At 32.5% G+C, this 16,637-nt stretch overlaps 1 protein-coding gene across 3 annotated transcripts; it reads right to left on the bottom strand.

The window, feature by feature from the left end:
- Window positions 1-1,087: 1,087 nt before the first annotated feature.
- LOC110446768 lies at window positions 1,088-16,265 on the bottom strand. Of its 3 annotated transcripts, none has more exons than XM_021492064.1 (19): window positions 16,069-16,265; window positions 15,916-15,957; window positions 14,755-14,796; window positions 14,271-14,312; window positions 13,885-13,932; window positions 13,604-13,660; window positions 12,972-13,117; window positions 12,472-12,568; window positions 12,244-12,271; window positions 11,491-11,579; window positions 10,894-10,953; window positions 10,566-10,622; window positions 10,194-10,238; window positions 9,008-9,644; window positions 8,026-8,111; window positions 6,937-7,023; window positions 2,405-6,592; window positions 2,068-2,106; window positions 1,088-1,132 (listed from the first exon to the last, which is right to left on the bottom strand). In XM_021492064.1, exons 1-17 carry the CDS (start codon window positions 16,171-16,173, stop codon window positions 4,850-4,852), a joined length of 3,411 nt encoding a protein of 1,136 aa, XP_021347739.1. In that variant the 5' UTR covers window positions 16,174-16,265; the 3' UTR covers window positions 1,088-1,132; window positions 2,068-2,106; window positions 2,405-4,849. The 3 variants fall into 3 exon arrangements, with proteins under 3 accessions (XP_021347739.1, XP_021347740.1, XP_021347741.1); XM_021492065.1 differs by having other exon boundaries at window positions 10,584-10,622; XM_021492066.1 differs by lacking the exons at window positions 10,194-10,238; window positions 10,566-10,622.
- Window positions 16,266-16,637: the final 372 nt, after the last annotated feature.

Below are 16,637 nucleotides of genomic sequence, written 5' to 3'. Positions count from 1 at the left end.
AAGATTGAGAATTCAATACAATTAAAACCCAATGAGAAGGTAATTAGACTTACATAAATTTGAGTTAGTTAGTTAGGTAAGACAATACATTAAAACCCAATGAGAAGGTAATTAAACTAACATAAATTTGAGTTAGTTAGTTAGGTAAGATAATACAATTAATCGTCTGATAAGTTCAATTATTTGGATAATAATTGTTATCAGGTGTATGTATCTACAGTCTTATCTTTGTAATGGCAGGTTTCACCTGCTGTTAAATCCATCCAACTGATCTTCTATCAATAGAAAACATACGATGAAAGCGGTCTCTGTGTTATTTATACTAGATGCTCTACTGACTGTACCTGTTTCTTAATCTGATCCTCCAGTTGTGCTCGTAGACATGGACTCCATGCTAAACACTTCAGGAAAAAGATATTTGTTTTAGTTCCTAGCATCAAATTGTCAGGGGATTGTACAATATTGTATCAAGACATTCAATCTATATTATCTACATATTTCAGAAGGGAAAATCTGAATACTTTCCGTGATGTTATTCTGTTATTCTGATTGTTTTAATGATCATCATGTAACTGATCTAGACGAGGATTAACAAACACAGGCAAAGGTGTATATGCACTCTGTCAATTTCTTCAGATTATTAATGTAGCAAATAGTATTCATCTTACCTGTAACATGGAATTCATATAGCAAGTTTCCCCGAGATTCGGTAACCCCTATAATACATTTGAAGAAAAAGAGCATACACATAAACAAAGAAAAGTACGGCTATCGAATTGTGATTTACTTATCAATAGTATAGACACACGGATTATATAGCTATCAATCAAAGCAAACTCTTAGACACGGGTTTATATTACATCGACAGAGACAGATTATAGTACCATCACCTGAATTATAGTTATAAAATAGCGTCATCAATTGACATTGTACGTATACAAATATATCAGTTCATTAATGGAATTATTATTTTGCACATATACACTATAACTAAAATTAATTATGCACACGTACATGAATTGTATCAACTAGACAGAGTGTATTGCAATTAAAACGTATTGTTTTGTGGATGTTTCGTTTACCGTACCTTTGGTTCGTCAGCGAAATCCAATATGGTATTTCTTATGCATCGCTGTTGACAATATAAAAGCACAAAGATCGGTTTAAAGACTACAAAGACGTTGTTATTGAATAATACTATGTGTATATATTACATGAATCTTGAAAACTATGATGAATTAAACGTATTAATTCAAACATGTGTTTGTATACGTTTTATGATATATTTTAATAACTTAACGGTAACTTTGAATTCTAACATCTCTCCATTTTCTCAGTATAGAAATACCATTAATTATAAACTAAATACACGTTTCGCAATGAATCGAATGTAAAGATAAACAGATAACGAAAGTAGATTATGATGTCACACGTTGATAACGTAAATATGAAATGCATGTAAAGATAAACAGATAACGAAAGTAGATTATGATGTCACACGTTGATAACGTAAATATGAAATGCATGTAAAGATAAACAGATAACGAAAGTAGATTATGATGTCACACGTTGATAACGTAAATATGAAATGCATGTAAAGATAAACAGATAACGAAAGTAGATTATGATGTCACACGTTGATAACGTAAATATGAAATGCATGTAAAGATAAACAGATAACGAAAGTAGATTATGATGTCACACGTTGATAACGTAAATATGAAATGCATGTAAAGATAAACAGATAACGAAAGTAGATTATGATGTCACACGTTGATAACGTAAATATGAAATGCATGTAAAGATAAACAGATAACGAAAGTAGATTATGATGTCACACGTTGATAACGTAAATATGAAATGCTTTATTTATTTCATATTACCGAGAATCCGTTAATTCTGAGAATCGAAACACTGGAGTAAAGTGTCTACTTAGATATTCTGGTATACAGTCATTCATAAAATATTTAAATAATTTCAATAAAACGGTTGTTATTTTCAGTTTACTTCAATTTACTAGTGAAAGTGAACTAAGTTTTGTGAATACATGCAGTGGAGAGATCATACCCTTTTCGCTGGAGTTCCAGTTTCTTCATCATCAGAAGGCTACGAAGTGAAAAAGCAAATCATCAAAGTATTTTTAAATGACGAATTTGTAAAAACAATAAAACAATAGTGAGTTAAATTGCATCCTCACGTATTTATGCATATCACAAGAATAGAAAAATGTAAAAATTCCTCATATAGAAAGTACATTATTGTTGTCAAAACAAAACAACTTTATCAAGCATTACCACAGCATCAATTGTTACTTTACCGTAACGTATGGCCGTGCATGTGGTTATGTAGTGTATAAATAATTTCTTCAAACATTATCATGAAGTGTATTGTATACCAATCTTACCTGTACATCATGTTTTCTCTTCCTCCGTGATTTGGCACGCATATATAGAATGTAGAGGATGCCCAAAATTAGGATGACGACAACTATTACCCCTCCGGCTATACATCCTACATGTATCACTAAAGCTTGTGAAGACATCTGATCATTTGCTTTAACACATCTTACTTAACCGACGCCATTTGTAATATCTATTTTGAAACCCATGTTGCTTTCGTTTCTGTCTACTTTCGTTTTCTCTATTTTCGTTTTAAATGATTACGAGTTCTCTCCCTTTTGTTCTTCTTTAACATGACAGGTTTATAGGCAGCATGAACTATTCTGATACAAACGTATATTCTATGACTGATTTAAGAGTTTATTATGAGAATGACGTGCTATTAGTACGTACACTCTGATGCTGTGTCCGCTCGATGAGATACATATTTGTCGTTTAAGTTCACAGATATAATTCACTGTTTATCACCGTAAATTTGAAGTGTGTCTCAATTGACATATGTTGAATAGTGCCTGCAGCGATTCAGTTTGATCTCTCGAAATCGAGACCCAGTGAAAAGTAAGAGCTGATAAGACCGTTTCGTCGGTCGGCCGTTTGTTGTGGTTTTGCATTTAATGTTAATTACTTTCCAACTTGATCTTCATAAACGTGGAAACTGATTAACGATATTTCATTATAAAAACAGAAAACTTAAACAACTTTCATATCCTATTGACCAAAACTGAGCAATTTCATATCGAATCAGTAACTTAGAGTATAAATGAGTCGTAGTAATTTCGTGAGGGAACAATTATATTATTTTTCAACTCTTTCCTAACGTTTCAATTGCATTTTAGTTAAAGGATTTGGAAGTGTTATCATACACATAAATCGGATAATAGAAATATTATTATTAGACTTTTTATTAGTAATTATACATAGTTTGTTGATGAAATAACCTCTTTTTTAAAAATTTAGCTGATAAAAACATTATTGAATGTAAATGAATATCACCTCCAAAGATAATTAACAATTTAACATCATAATAATGGTACAAAGTTTGTAGCCTCTTTGGAAACATAATCATCATATTTACCTATTAATATTTATTTCAATATAATATCCGATATCGAAATATTAACAAAAATTGGCAAAATAATAGCTTAAGACACATTATCAATATGATTTATGTTTACACAAGGGCCACTATCAATATGATTTATGTTTTCACACGGGCCACTATCAATATGATTTATGTTTACACAAGGGCCACTATCAATAAGATTTATGTTTACACACGGGCCACTATCAATATGATTTATGTTTACACAAGGGCCAAGTGATTGGAAATGGGAAAATTCGTTCACGAGTTCTTCTCAAGTCGTTCTCAATTACTTCTCATACTGACAACCAATGATAATTAATGTATCATGCTACCGGTAGGTGGTATAAAGAAGCATATTGATGATAAAAAATATTGTTTATTGTTAACTGCGATCAGATCTTTATCACAAATCACTAACTAAAACAATAACAGTGTACAATTCTTTTTTATGTTTTTCGTATGAAAAGTCATATTTTGAAGTGACAGCAAACTTATTGCTTATATATACTGCCTTTTTTATGAACGCCATCTTATTATCCATAATGAATATCAACATTAACTTCCTGAAATATATATCATATTAAAACCACATAACAGGTTATTAATCAATATGTTAAACTTAATTCTGGTAAAAATTAAAAGGAGCAGTTCGTCAGAAGTTTTGTAACGGTTAGAATTTAAAAACAAACAAAAAACAAAAAAACGACAATTTTGATGCGGGAGTATGTGTCAGACTCAATGACGACGCTTATGTTAAGAAAGTCTTTGTTTTAGTTTATAATTGGACTCGACCTATCGGTCATACTGCAATGTGACATTGTTTAAATAACAATGGCAACCTTTCAAAAGTATCTGTCCTGATCTTTCTTTTTTAACTAACGTAAAATATCTTAACTTAACATTTACAGGCAAGTAATGTTTTACCCGATGAAAAAAAATGAAATAAAATATTTACAACGTTGTTTAAAGCCATGTCTTTCAGGATACGTCACAAGTTCTTCTCATGAACCGGCACACATTGTCCATCGGATACGGCTTAAAGACAAATTGTCAACAGGATCCACCCCAAGTCATCCACGATATGAGGAATCGAGTACACATTTCACCACAGTCAGGGATTCAAATACTTCACATGAGCGGATAACATATTTTATTAACAGTTTTTCGGACACATATTGGTAGATTTACTGTCGCAGAAATTAGTTTAAGTGGCAACGAAGAGCTAGGTCAGTAACGGATATTAGGAACCATCAATATACGTCTGCGAATCTGAAAATACAAACATGTGAATTTATACAAATATTTCTTGAATGCAAGGCCATAACTTAGATAGTTCGTATACGAAAGATTCGTGATAAAATATTCATCAAATTCGCTCGTACAAAAGGATGTAGGCTGCTGTGCTTGTAAACACTGTGCGTTCTTCTTCTTTTTGAACCCTTGAATCACTAACATAAAACCACATGTCGTGAGCGTCTGTTTTTGGCCCCTTGTTATCTCCCCGGTCTTCCCAGTTTGTAGGAATCTTTTTTCTATTGACCGCATCGCTGTTGTGTTCGTAGATAGGAATGTGATCGCCTTGTTCCTCGTCCTGCTTTTCGTTTGGCTGTAAAGGTCTCTCCCTGTCGTCTTTGTAAGCCCCTTTTTTCCCTTTTTTCTTCATCTTTTCATCTCTCTTTGTTTTAAAACAATCTCTATCTTCTTTCCTCTGGATAGTATCATTCTCCTTTCTTTTCTGAGCATCTTTCTCGTCTTTTGTCATCATAACAGCATTATGTTCCATTGTTTTCTGACCAGCATCCTGCTCTCCTGTGCTCTGATCAGGATCCTTTGCATCTTTCCCCTTAAATCTATCCCCATTTTCTCCCTTGTTGATAAAACCTTTTAAGTGTACTTTCTTGTCGATCTGGTTATCATTTACGTCGCCAGCATCATTGTCGTTCTTAGCTTTGTGTTCTTTCTTTTGACCAGGAGCATGCATGCTTTCCTGGCAAACAGTTTTCTTTTGTTCTTTCGATCGACCAAGAGGTTTCACGTCTTTCCCTATATCAGGCTCATGTTTTTCTTCCTTGCGAATTTCATCCTTGATTTCTTCTTTCATACCAGGATCATTCATGTCTTCCTCACGAACTACATCCTTGGTTTCGTTCTTTTTTAGACCAACATCATTAATATCTTCCCCAAGAGCTACTTTCTTGTGCTCTTTCTCGCGAACAGGATCATTCATGTCTAACTCTCGATCAGTATCTTTGTGTTCTTGCTTTCGATCAGGGTCATTCTTTACTTCCTCCTGAACAACATCCTTCCGTTTTTTCTTTCGATCAGGAGAAGTCATATCTTCCTCTTGAACATCATTCGTCGATCTTTTCTGTCGACTAGGAACATTTGTGTCTTCTCCATGAACAACACTTATCGGACTTTTTGTTCGAACTGGGTCTTTCATGTCTTCCTGATTATCAGAATCTTTTACTTCATCGTGATAATTGTTATGTATGATTTCCTCCAGCACATAACCGTTTTGTCCTGTCTGACATCCAGCTGTTCCGTCTTCCTTCTGAAGTGCACAGCTCTCTTTGTCCTCATTATTCCTTGATTTGATTTTCTTTTTACATCTTTGAAGATCGGGATCCTTTTGAAGATCTGTTTTGTTTCCCTCGGACAGTATGTCTTGTTCACTATCCTCATTATCAAAAGTGACATTCTTTTTTGGTCTTCTGTTTTGATCAACTGAATCTTGTTGGTCGTTGTTATGACAGAGGCTGCCATCTTTTCGACATCCATCTTTCTTCTTTTTCTGAACATCGTTGCTCGTTTGACTGTTCTGAGAGTCAACATCTTCTTTATCTTCCTGTTGTTGTTTCTTATCTGGTGGAACGCAGATTTCTCGTTCTGCTTTCCATATAGCCTCTAGTTGTGTACGGATTCCGGACGCCATAGCCTCTGGGTCCTTCCATGAGTTTTGCAGTTGATTCTGTATGTGTCGTACATCTCGATGGTTAGTTTTTATGTAGGCATAGTAATGGCCTCCTCTCATCGAACCCTGGTGGTTTACTACACCGAACAGGGAATAAAAGTGTCCATGCAACAGCTCGCTGTCTGATTCCAGTTGCTGAAAAGGTAAGTTCCATATTTGATAACTTGTGAGGTTTATATTTGCAGTTTTGCAAAAATATAAATAAAACAAATTGATATTGACTTATTTCAATATATAGTAATTAAGCTAAGGTAGCAAATTCAATGACAGATTATTTAAATATGTATTTCATCTTTGCGATTAAAACTGGTGAAGTGAAACTAATTACCGTAATGACAAATATCAGATGTAAATTTACAATATTTTTTTCGTCTACTGAGAAAATGGAAATCATTTACATATTTAAAGAGAATTGTTGGATAAACCCTTTTTATAAATGTTCATTTTCAACAAACGTTAAAATGTATGCGAGAATTTACCTCTAATGACTTTGAACAGAACTTAGTCATATCCAAAAACTTCGGGTAAGATACAAAGTCTGTAACTTTACAAAACTGGCTTCCTTTCTGTTAAAAATGACAAAAGAAGTGTTGGTAATAAGCAAACTATAAAGTTTTCTACTTTGGTTTTGATTACATTTTTCAACTTAAATTATAATTTAAAAGTTGGGATCTGGCTCTCCCAATTATCACGTAATGAGTTTTTGTACCTGGCTAAGACAGGTATATTTGTATCTCCAAAAAATGTTCCATGCTTATACATCTGTAACATATGTTCAACCAAAGTCAATTTGGACCTAATCAATCGGTTAATTCCATGTTTGATAGGTAACTTAAGGATATATACTACCTTGTGCTTTATAAATGTAATTTATGATAGAGGTTATTTCCCTTAAGAAAGTTCCACTATGACTTTCTTGAAAGGTGCCTCCTTGTCCCCAAACAAATTATGAAATTCAATGTGTTATTTTCCCTTCAATTCTAATTGTGTCAGTTATAATTATATTTTGAATCAAGGTTATTGTCCGAGTGCAACCCATTGTAGTGGTATACACAGAAAATTCAATGGATCACCGTTGGCTATATAATTATATACTCGTATTAATTATAACATTTCACTGATGGTTTATCTCATGCTCCGATTCATCAATTCGTTATGAATAACATTTTGTAAGTTTGTTTTAAACACAAATCGTAATTGAAAACTTATTTTGCAAGCTTTAGAAAACAAAGAGTGCAAAGACCGGTGTCTTAACTCTAAACCTTTGAAATCTAAGCACTAAGCCAAAATGTACCGAGTCAGAAACTATCGAAATATTTCATTCAAATAGCATTTAAAGCTGAAGGCAGTCAAAGAGACAGTTAATTGTTTACCCATTCCGACCTACAAACTTAGCATTTACTGAAAATAATTTACATGTAATGCGAAGTAACTAATCTTATTGGTGACAATATTTTAGCGACACCGAGCTTTTCTAATTTGCAAAAGAAGCAAAATAAGGATGTAGAAACAAGTTCCATTATGTGAATCCGATATAACTTACGTTCTTCTAAAGATGCCATCATTACCTGTTCAAATCTGTTGATGTGAAGAACCAGTACGTGAGGGAGGGAGACAAGTTGGATTTGTTTGTACAGGACACCACCGCATGTTTCTATGGTAATATTAATCATAAATGGACAAACAATGAAATATATTTACATGTTCTTATATCTCATAATTACGCTTCTACTATGTATATAGTTTTCGTACGTCTCGGTATTATGATAGTTCTAACATGCGTATTTTTTATACTTTCATTCATATTTATGATAAGAGGGGCTTCCATAATCTCATTGCAACCAGATATGTACATGTGTTGTATGTATGACTGTGGAAGAATACTAAGGATTTCAAATGTTTGAATGGAGCAATCTCAATACATACATTGTATATCATAAGAATCTAAATATGGGCATTTAAATGTGATTTGGTTAAGACTATGTTAAAATTGTTACAATTAACAATATATTTAGAGGATCCCAAACGAGTGACTTTTTGGTTATCATGTTATCTAAGTCGAATTAGTTAAGTTTTAAATTGTATGTAGACACAATTTTTCAATTTACAAATTACCTAACGATAGTTGGATAAACATGATAATCAACAATCATGAGTTTTGTAACCTTTTTTCTACCAACAATGTTCAGATATCATTTCTATAAAATCATGTTTCTCTTGAGAATGCATTATTCCTGTTTCTGATCGGGGAAACAATGGCCAATGAACAATGATGTCTCAATGGAAGATGACGTCACAAAGCATTGTTACTTTACGTCATTATTAGAGGATTGACAACTGAAAAAGCGTCCAGGGTGTTATGCACCAGTTGGTTAGTGACCAAAACAGCTTACCAACTCCTAGCTGGTCTACTCAATGAGTCGAGAGTGTGAAAACATGTAGGATGTAGGTTGTGGGAGAAAGGTTGCTTACTGCACTCATCCTACTATGGTTTCATAAAATAATAGTTTGATCACTAACATGATATTGTAATATAAAAAACTGCAATACCTTTCTTCTTACTACATATCCGACATGGAAGGTCAGCAGCCATCATCTTTTCAAAATCTGTCAACTTGTCAAGACTGAGTTCTATGCCAGTTCTTTTCTTCTTTAATTTGTTCTTTCTCTTTACCAAACACAAGCCCTGGAGTCTGTTGATGTCTTCTATACTGCAATCAGACAGAGATTCTTGATCGTCGCTATTTGGTGTTACTTTACCAATATCTGATTTACTAGTGCTTCCGTCAGTGTCGTTGGTATCATCATTATTGCCAACAACAACATCTCCCTTTTTGTTCTCAGTTTTCAGACCTAATTCCTCTACGATGGGTAAATGTTCGCGTAAGGAAGACATGTCGATACTATTTTCTGTTGTGTTATCAGAACTTTCAGTTAGGTTGGACGTGGATTTAGGCATTGACGTCGTGTTGTGTTTACGTTTACGATTTCCGTCCATTTTTTGTGACTTTTGTATCGCACCATACCCTTTCGGAGTCTTCATCTGATGGTCTTGATTGCTGACAATCCGGGTTGTTTCATCAACAATACGTTTAGATTGTCCTGAATAGGGCTCTCTGGTGGCTGAGACATCAACAGATTTAGACACACTGTCGACCTCAACGTGTCGCGTGGAAGGTTGTCGTTTCTGAGTAAAATAATAAAAATAAAGACAGATTGTTCGAATGAGGTTCAAATATGATGTGTGGTATCGGAATATTTACATTTGCTTTGTATCCTTCCATTGTAATTCATTGAACAGGCAAATGTTGTTGTGAGACTATAAGCACCTTTGTTATTGTAAAATAATCAATCTGTATTGTACCGTCATCAATCTCATTGTTATCGAGACTTAATTTGCTATTCAAAGAACTGTTCGAGATGACTAAATAAAGCGTAACTACTCTATCAAAATGTAAATATAAATATTGAATACTTAAGCAAATATTGGTATGCTCCTATAACACACATTTCTATAGCTGACAAACTTACATGAAACCCTACCGGGCTTTACTAACTTTGCCATCAATAGCAATGTGTTATAGGACCATAACAGCATTTGCTAAAACATTCATTGCTAATACAGTTACACGGAGATACATTTGTATGACATCTGCTTCAAAACAGACAAAACTGATTGTATTCGTCTCCTGTTTGTAAGCGTTATCTATACTACTTTGATGTATTAAATGCATACCTTTGGTTTGACTGAAAAGGCAATTGTTTCCAGAGGACCAGGTCGCTGTGATACAAACGATATGGATTTTTTTAAATCTCAATCTATGTCTTCAGAAGTTGCCTAGTATGAGTATGAACACTAGCACTGTTGTACATTAATATGATTACTTAATGACTAAGGTTTTCTGAGCTATACAAAAACAAAATCAAGTCATTTCTCTTCGCAATCTTATATTGTCTTTTTTCTATATTTTACATGAATAATATTTATTTTGCGAAAACAAGTATTCAGTTTTTTCGCTTTTGTTTTATTTTAATTATTTTATTGTGGTTATTCATTTATTTATTTATTATTTTTTATTTGTTTTAACTGCTTTTCTTTCTTGATTACCTTAACATATTTGTTTACCTTTTTAGCAAAGGTTGGTTTTGGTTTGTCGTCTTCAGTCTACAAATAACCGTTATTACTTAATTAATGTCTTATCATTACATTGTTCATTATATCCTATTACATCGGTTTTTTTGATACAGTCATATATTCTAGATCACAAGCTCACAAATCATATACCATTCGATAACATTCAGCACAACGTGTAGACATGCTTAGATGTAAATGTATTCTAAAATATCAACACAAACTACATATTTGCAAACGAAAAACAGATTCATCAGAAATAATTAGTGAACATTCACGAATTTTAAAGCTATATATAGCATACCTTTTTCTTTACGACTGGTGGGATACTCAAACTGGTGAATCTTTGAAACACTGGCTCAACCTAATATAACAAAGTGTCAAGCGTATATACATGTATATTAATATTACTCAAGTCTTGATCTGTTATAAAGGATACATATACAATGAAGTTCAATATACATAACAAGGTTGTCCAAATAAGGGAGGCAACTCTTCCGTTTTTATGCAATATAACAAAAAAATTCAAAGCACAAGATTCTCATTATGAAGCTTTTCAAATGAATGTTTCAAATCCAACGTGACGCTTTTAGAATAGTCATCTGATGCAGGTTCACTTGATAGAAATGAAACATTTCATACAAAAATGAAATCTGATAACATTATCAAAGATAAATAGTCTAGAAACAACACTGATATACAGTGCTATTCGTGTTATCCAAAACCCCGTGTTACACAATACATTGGTCATATAAGACAAGATGTATACTACACAGGTTTTATATGTTAGTTTGTATTAGATACGTTGGATAATAAAGGATGATTCCTCTGTAGGCTTTATTGTGGCATTGACATTATCAACATTTTCAAACACAAGCTTGACTTCAACAAACCAACTTACATGTCCACACTCCTTGTAACAGTAACAGGTCATAAACATACCACCAAACAACCTTGTCACGTCGCAGGTCTGCATGATATGTTCCATCTCTTTAATGAAAAACATAGCAAATGTATATCACAGCGTCAATACACTAGCAAATAGTTAGAGCTTAAAATCGATATGAAAATACTGCCATAGGTAATGTGACAAATCAAAACAAAACATAAAGCCAACCATAGAAGCACATGACTGATATTTAAGGATTAACTTGAATATATTTGTCATGTTATGGAGACATAACACACACAAAAACGGAGTGTACTCTAAATAAACCGCGAAGCGGTTTATGATGAAAGTATACTCCGGATTGTTGTGTTATAGCTTCATAACATGAAAAATATATTTAAGTCAATCCTTATAATTTAATCTACTATACACAATCCCTCTGGAAATCCACTTTTATTGATGGACTCTTTTCTCTTAGAAAATATTACGCCGCTGTATCAGTCAATTAAAAGCGACGTTACAAACGGCGACGTCATTATTTTATACTATTGGTTGATGACATAATTTTTAAGCCAATGAAAGTGCTTGTTACAAGCAAGATTAATTATAAGACCTTGTTGGTGTAAAGACTGAATCAGATTTTAACACATATATCTTCATTTACTCTATGAGTTGGTACGATTGCATAAATGTATCAACAGTTGTGCTGGTTTCGTTATCAACCATTTAGTATAATTCGGACCACAAATAACTTCTTCCACTTACCTGTGACTGGTTCTTTTTTGGGCCAAAACTGTAATAAAGAAGTGGGTTTTATTGTGAATAATATGCTAGCCTACTAGATTGGTATGATTTAGTATGGTGACAGACAATGTGATGCGACCATTTACATGAATTCATGGAGCGTATTCAGTACAAATTCTCGATAAGGGATATGAAAGCACATAATTATGTATCACGAATATTTTTGTGTACAAAATATAAGGCTGTTACCGGAACATTTCGTAGAGCCTCATCCTCCAAGCCACTTATTAGAGCGTTGTAAAATTCAAAGCTGTCTTCTTGACTTCGACCGTCGAAGTGCTCCTTTCTTAAGTACATGAATTGATCATATTAAACAAATTTGCCAAAAGTTAAATGGAAAGTGAACCACAGCCATTCGGTGTTTTTAGATATAGACATAATAAAAAGTGCAATGTGTAATATGTTTGTTTTTTTACTGCTAATACACCGGTATAGTTTACCTAACACCCGTGGTATGGCTTGCAGCGATGATATATCAAGGAAATTATATATTGGTTCAACGAAAACTTTTCTGCTATAAAAACCGCCTTTGCGATGGATATCAAATCGTTTAGAGAAGATAATAACTGAATATATTTCATAACCTTATTATGATTTTTTACATGTTAATTATGAAATATCATAGTGATTGTCTTTCCATTTTGAAATATATAACTGTACACGTTTATATGATTTGCACAAAAACTTACTCTTTAACTAATTCCTTACAAAACATTTTCACATTTTTGGTCTGTTTCTTCTTATAGGCCTTGGCCGTATCTTCATCTCCGGCGTGATTTAGTTGTAATAATCTAAGAAAAGTTGTCGCCAGTTTCCCCTGGTATTGTTTCTGTTGCTGAATGTTGTAATACAAAAGATCTGGTCATTTTGCATGAAGCAAATAACACGAAATGTTCTAATTGAGCCTTATTACACATTATTGTTTGGTAAATTGAAGAACGCATTAAACAATATGACTTTAATTGTTAGTTGAATATTTTCAATAACAGAAACTTCTACTTTCAGCCTCGGTTCGTGAATTAATAGCGGTTCATTTGATGCAATAGTTGAGTAAATTTGGTTAAATGTCTAGTATGTCGAACAGAACTTTACACCATAAGTGTATATCGAAAGACAGAAAGACAAGTAAATCGAAAGTCTGAAAGACAAGTAAAACAAACCCTTATAAATCGCCTTTAAAATATATTCGAATTAACAGAAATTCTACTTTCATTTTCGGTTTATTAATCATTAAAGGTTCATGTTATATGATGGAATATTTGCAGCGTAAACAATTTGCCTGGGTCAATTAGATATTAAGACTTTGGAAGACCACTGTTACCATTTTCTCTATTTGATGTTCCAGCTGTTTTATAAGGCATGGACTCCAGGATAAACACTACAAAATCGATATAAAATTGAATAAATTGACATTGATCAGATAGGATCATCAGATTTTATATTTGTTCATATAATGTAGGTCAATGTATACATTTGAGGTTTAACGTTTTTAAAAAAAAATATTACACGTACATATATATTATATTGTTGTACAACTTTTTACTTTGTTTATTTGTTTTCAAATTGATTAAAAATAGTCATCTTAAAACTGTTAGAACATACCTGCAACATTGAGTTCATGAAACAGGAGGCACCAACATTAGGGATTCCCTAAAAGTCAAATAAATAACCCTTTCAACTTATGTAAATACGCAATTACATAATGTCAATACTGCACGTTTGACTGAGACATATTTTCTCGATCAATTATTTAAGAAGATATGAAATGAATAGTATGCATACACTGTATTGCCTACATATGTTTAGATAGGAGGTTAACTTTGTCATCTAGTAAAAAGAGAGTCCGCATGTATAAACTGCATATTAAGAAAATAACTATCTTAATAATTCTTGCGTTACAAGAAATATAAAAGTGCTATTTTGATAATATCAACAGTGAATGATAAAACAAATCTTGAAATTATTGGTATATTCTGAAATATCATTACCTTAGGCTTGAACGGAAAGCGTTTGTCGCCCAGTTCCGAAACCTTCAAAAGAAATTGTTACTCTAGGATATCTTCTAATTATAATAAATAACACAGAGTTAAATGTCTAATGATATTGTCTTCCCTTGAGCCTGGTTTGTTAAACCTTATTGATTTTTTTTGTAGGATCGCTCATTTATTTGTTCATTCGCCATTTAAGAAATTTAATTTCCTTATTTTAATTTCAATGTTTGTTATATTTCTACTTTCGTTTTGAGTTGTTTTTAAGTACTGTTTATTTTTAATAGGCTCGTACGTGTCATGCCAATTGCATTGTCTTATAAATCTTCCAGTGCAAAACAAAATGGTAAAAATATATAACTGCTACTAATAAAACTATACTATTAATGGAATGTTAATTAATTTATAAAATGTGTTAATGTTAAATCTATAGAGTAGGACCCATCTTTGTGTAGCACATTCTTTGTTCATGAGTTTGCCTTACATCTGTTCCTGCATGACTTGATCCTGCACTCATCTTTTGTCTCTACAAATAGAATTTTCCGGTGATTAAAGTACAACAGTTACCACTAACAACAACATACATGTAGACAAAAACACTTTGATGACTTGAGTTACGTATCATGGCATTTTGCAACTTTTATTTATAATAATCTTTGAATTAAATGCAGGTTTTTAATTAATCCTCTATAAATCAATGGCTAATGCATATATATAAGCTATTAGATTATCCGAATACTGCATTTTTACTTGATGATATTTTCTTTTTTAAAGAAATTTGTTGATATATAACGTGTTATTACATATTAAACGGAATATGCATGTTATTACGTAACTGTGTTTAGCTTTGGAGTTTACGTTTTCCACGATCAAGATTAGGCGAGTCACCGGTAGTTTACTTGTGTGACCGTACAATGCACCAAATCAAACAGCGTTCGCGCATCTTGCATGCATCGTACACACTTATATGGCTGACCAATAAACAGGGTTAAACCACAGGGGCTTGTATAGACTTATATGATAAAAATAGCTTTTTGAAATACCTATATATACAAGCCCCTGTGGTTAAACTGAGTTATCTACAATATCAATCCCATTACTTCGTGTTACAATCTACCAACCTACGTTATGTCAAATCAGGGCAATTATAATAGAGCAAGTGGTTTCTTGGTAGATTATACAACATCCTAAATGTTTGCTTGAACGAAAATCTTCCTTGTCCAGGATTAAAATATTCATAAGGTTACATTATTAGATGATATTTTACTAGATAACATTGTTTTTAAGGTTTTCGTTCATTATTATGTCCTTTAAGAATACGATTCTTCATAATCTATTTTCATTTCCTGTTATATTCCTACTTTCGTTTTGAGCTTTGTAAGTACTGATCACAGGGGCTTGTATAGACGTGTATGATATAATTAGTGTTTATATATAGGTATTTCTGGCTAATTTTATCATACAATTCTATACAAACCCCTGTGTACTGACCATAGTGTTCATATCAATTGTATGCCTTGTAATTGTAATACGAAAATAGAAAATAAGATAAACTCTGAAATATTAATCAAATTTAAAAATATGGAAAAGACACTGTTAAATATATTGGGTAGAATCCCATCTTTTGTCACCTAGTTTGTCTTACTTTCGTTACATCATTACTTGATCCAGTCTCAACGTCTTCTCTCTACAAATAGACAAGTAACAGTTGGAAAATCACAAAACATGATAAAACAATATTATACATAGAAACAAATTTGCACAATAACAATCTCTGGTTTAAGAATTATTTAAATACCTTTCTTTTCCTTCTTCTCTCCATCAGACAATATATAAGTATTGCAATTAAAACAATACAGCCTTCAACAATTAACAATACAATAAGATATTCATTTGAATTCATGTGTACACTTCACGTTTCTGTTTCAAATAAAACATGACCAAAATATGGTAATCCCCATGGAAATTCTACTTTCACTTTAGTTCTGTCTACCGAGAACTTGTGTAGGAGATTTTTTTACTTTCGTTTATGAACTGAAGTATACGTTATCATTGCTGATATATCAATCGACGAACAAATCACATTTCTCGTTTATATACATGTACATGTATGTCATTGACAAAAAAATAAAGAAAAACTTATACTATGTCACATGTCGACTTGATCGACAAGGGTTGCCTCCCTTTACATAAATCTCTGACACACGTATAGGTCTATATATGTATGAAAATATACCTATGACGGAACTGGTTCAATTTGTTGCTAACAATTGATAAGACCTTATTGTTGTCAATAACGGCATTGTATAATTAATAATGCATTACGTAATTGATTAAAAAATATGAAATAATCACTACCTGTAGAAA

Source organism: Mizuhopecten yessoensis, unplaced genomic scaffold (assembly GCF_002113885.1).
Source record: "Mizuhopecten yessoensis strain PY_sf001 unplaced genomic scaffold, ASM211388v2 scaffold2995, whole genome shotgun sequence".
NCBI lineage: Eukaryota > Metazoa > Mollusca > Bivalvia > Pectinida > Pectinidae > Mizuhopecten > Mizuhopecten yessoensis.
The sequence above is the reverse complement of the archived record's forward strand: the minus strand, read 5'-3'. Positions and strand labels throughout refer to the sequence as shown.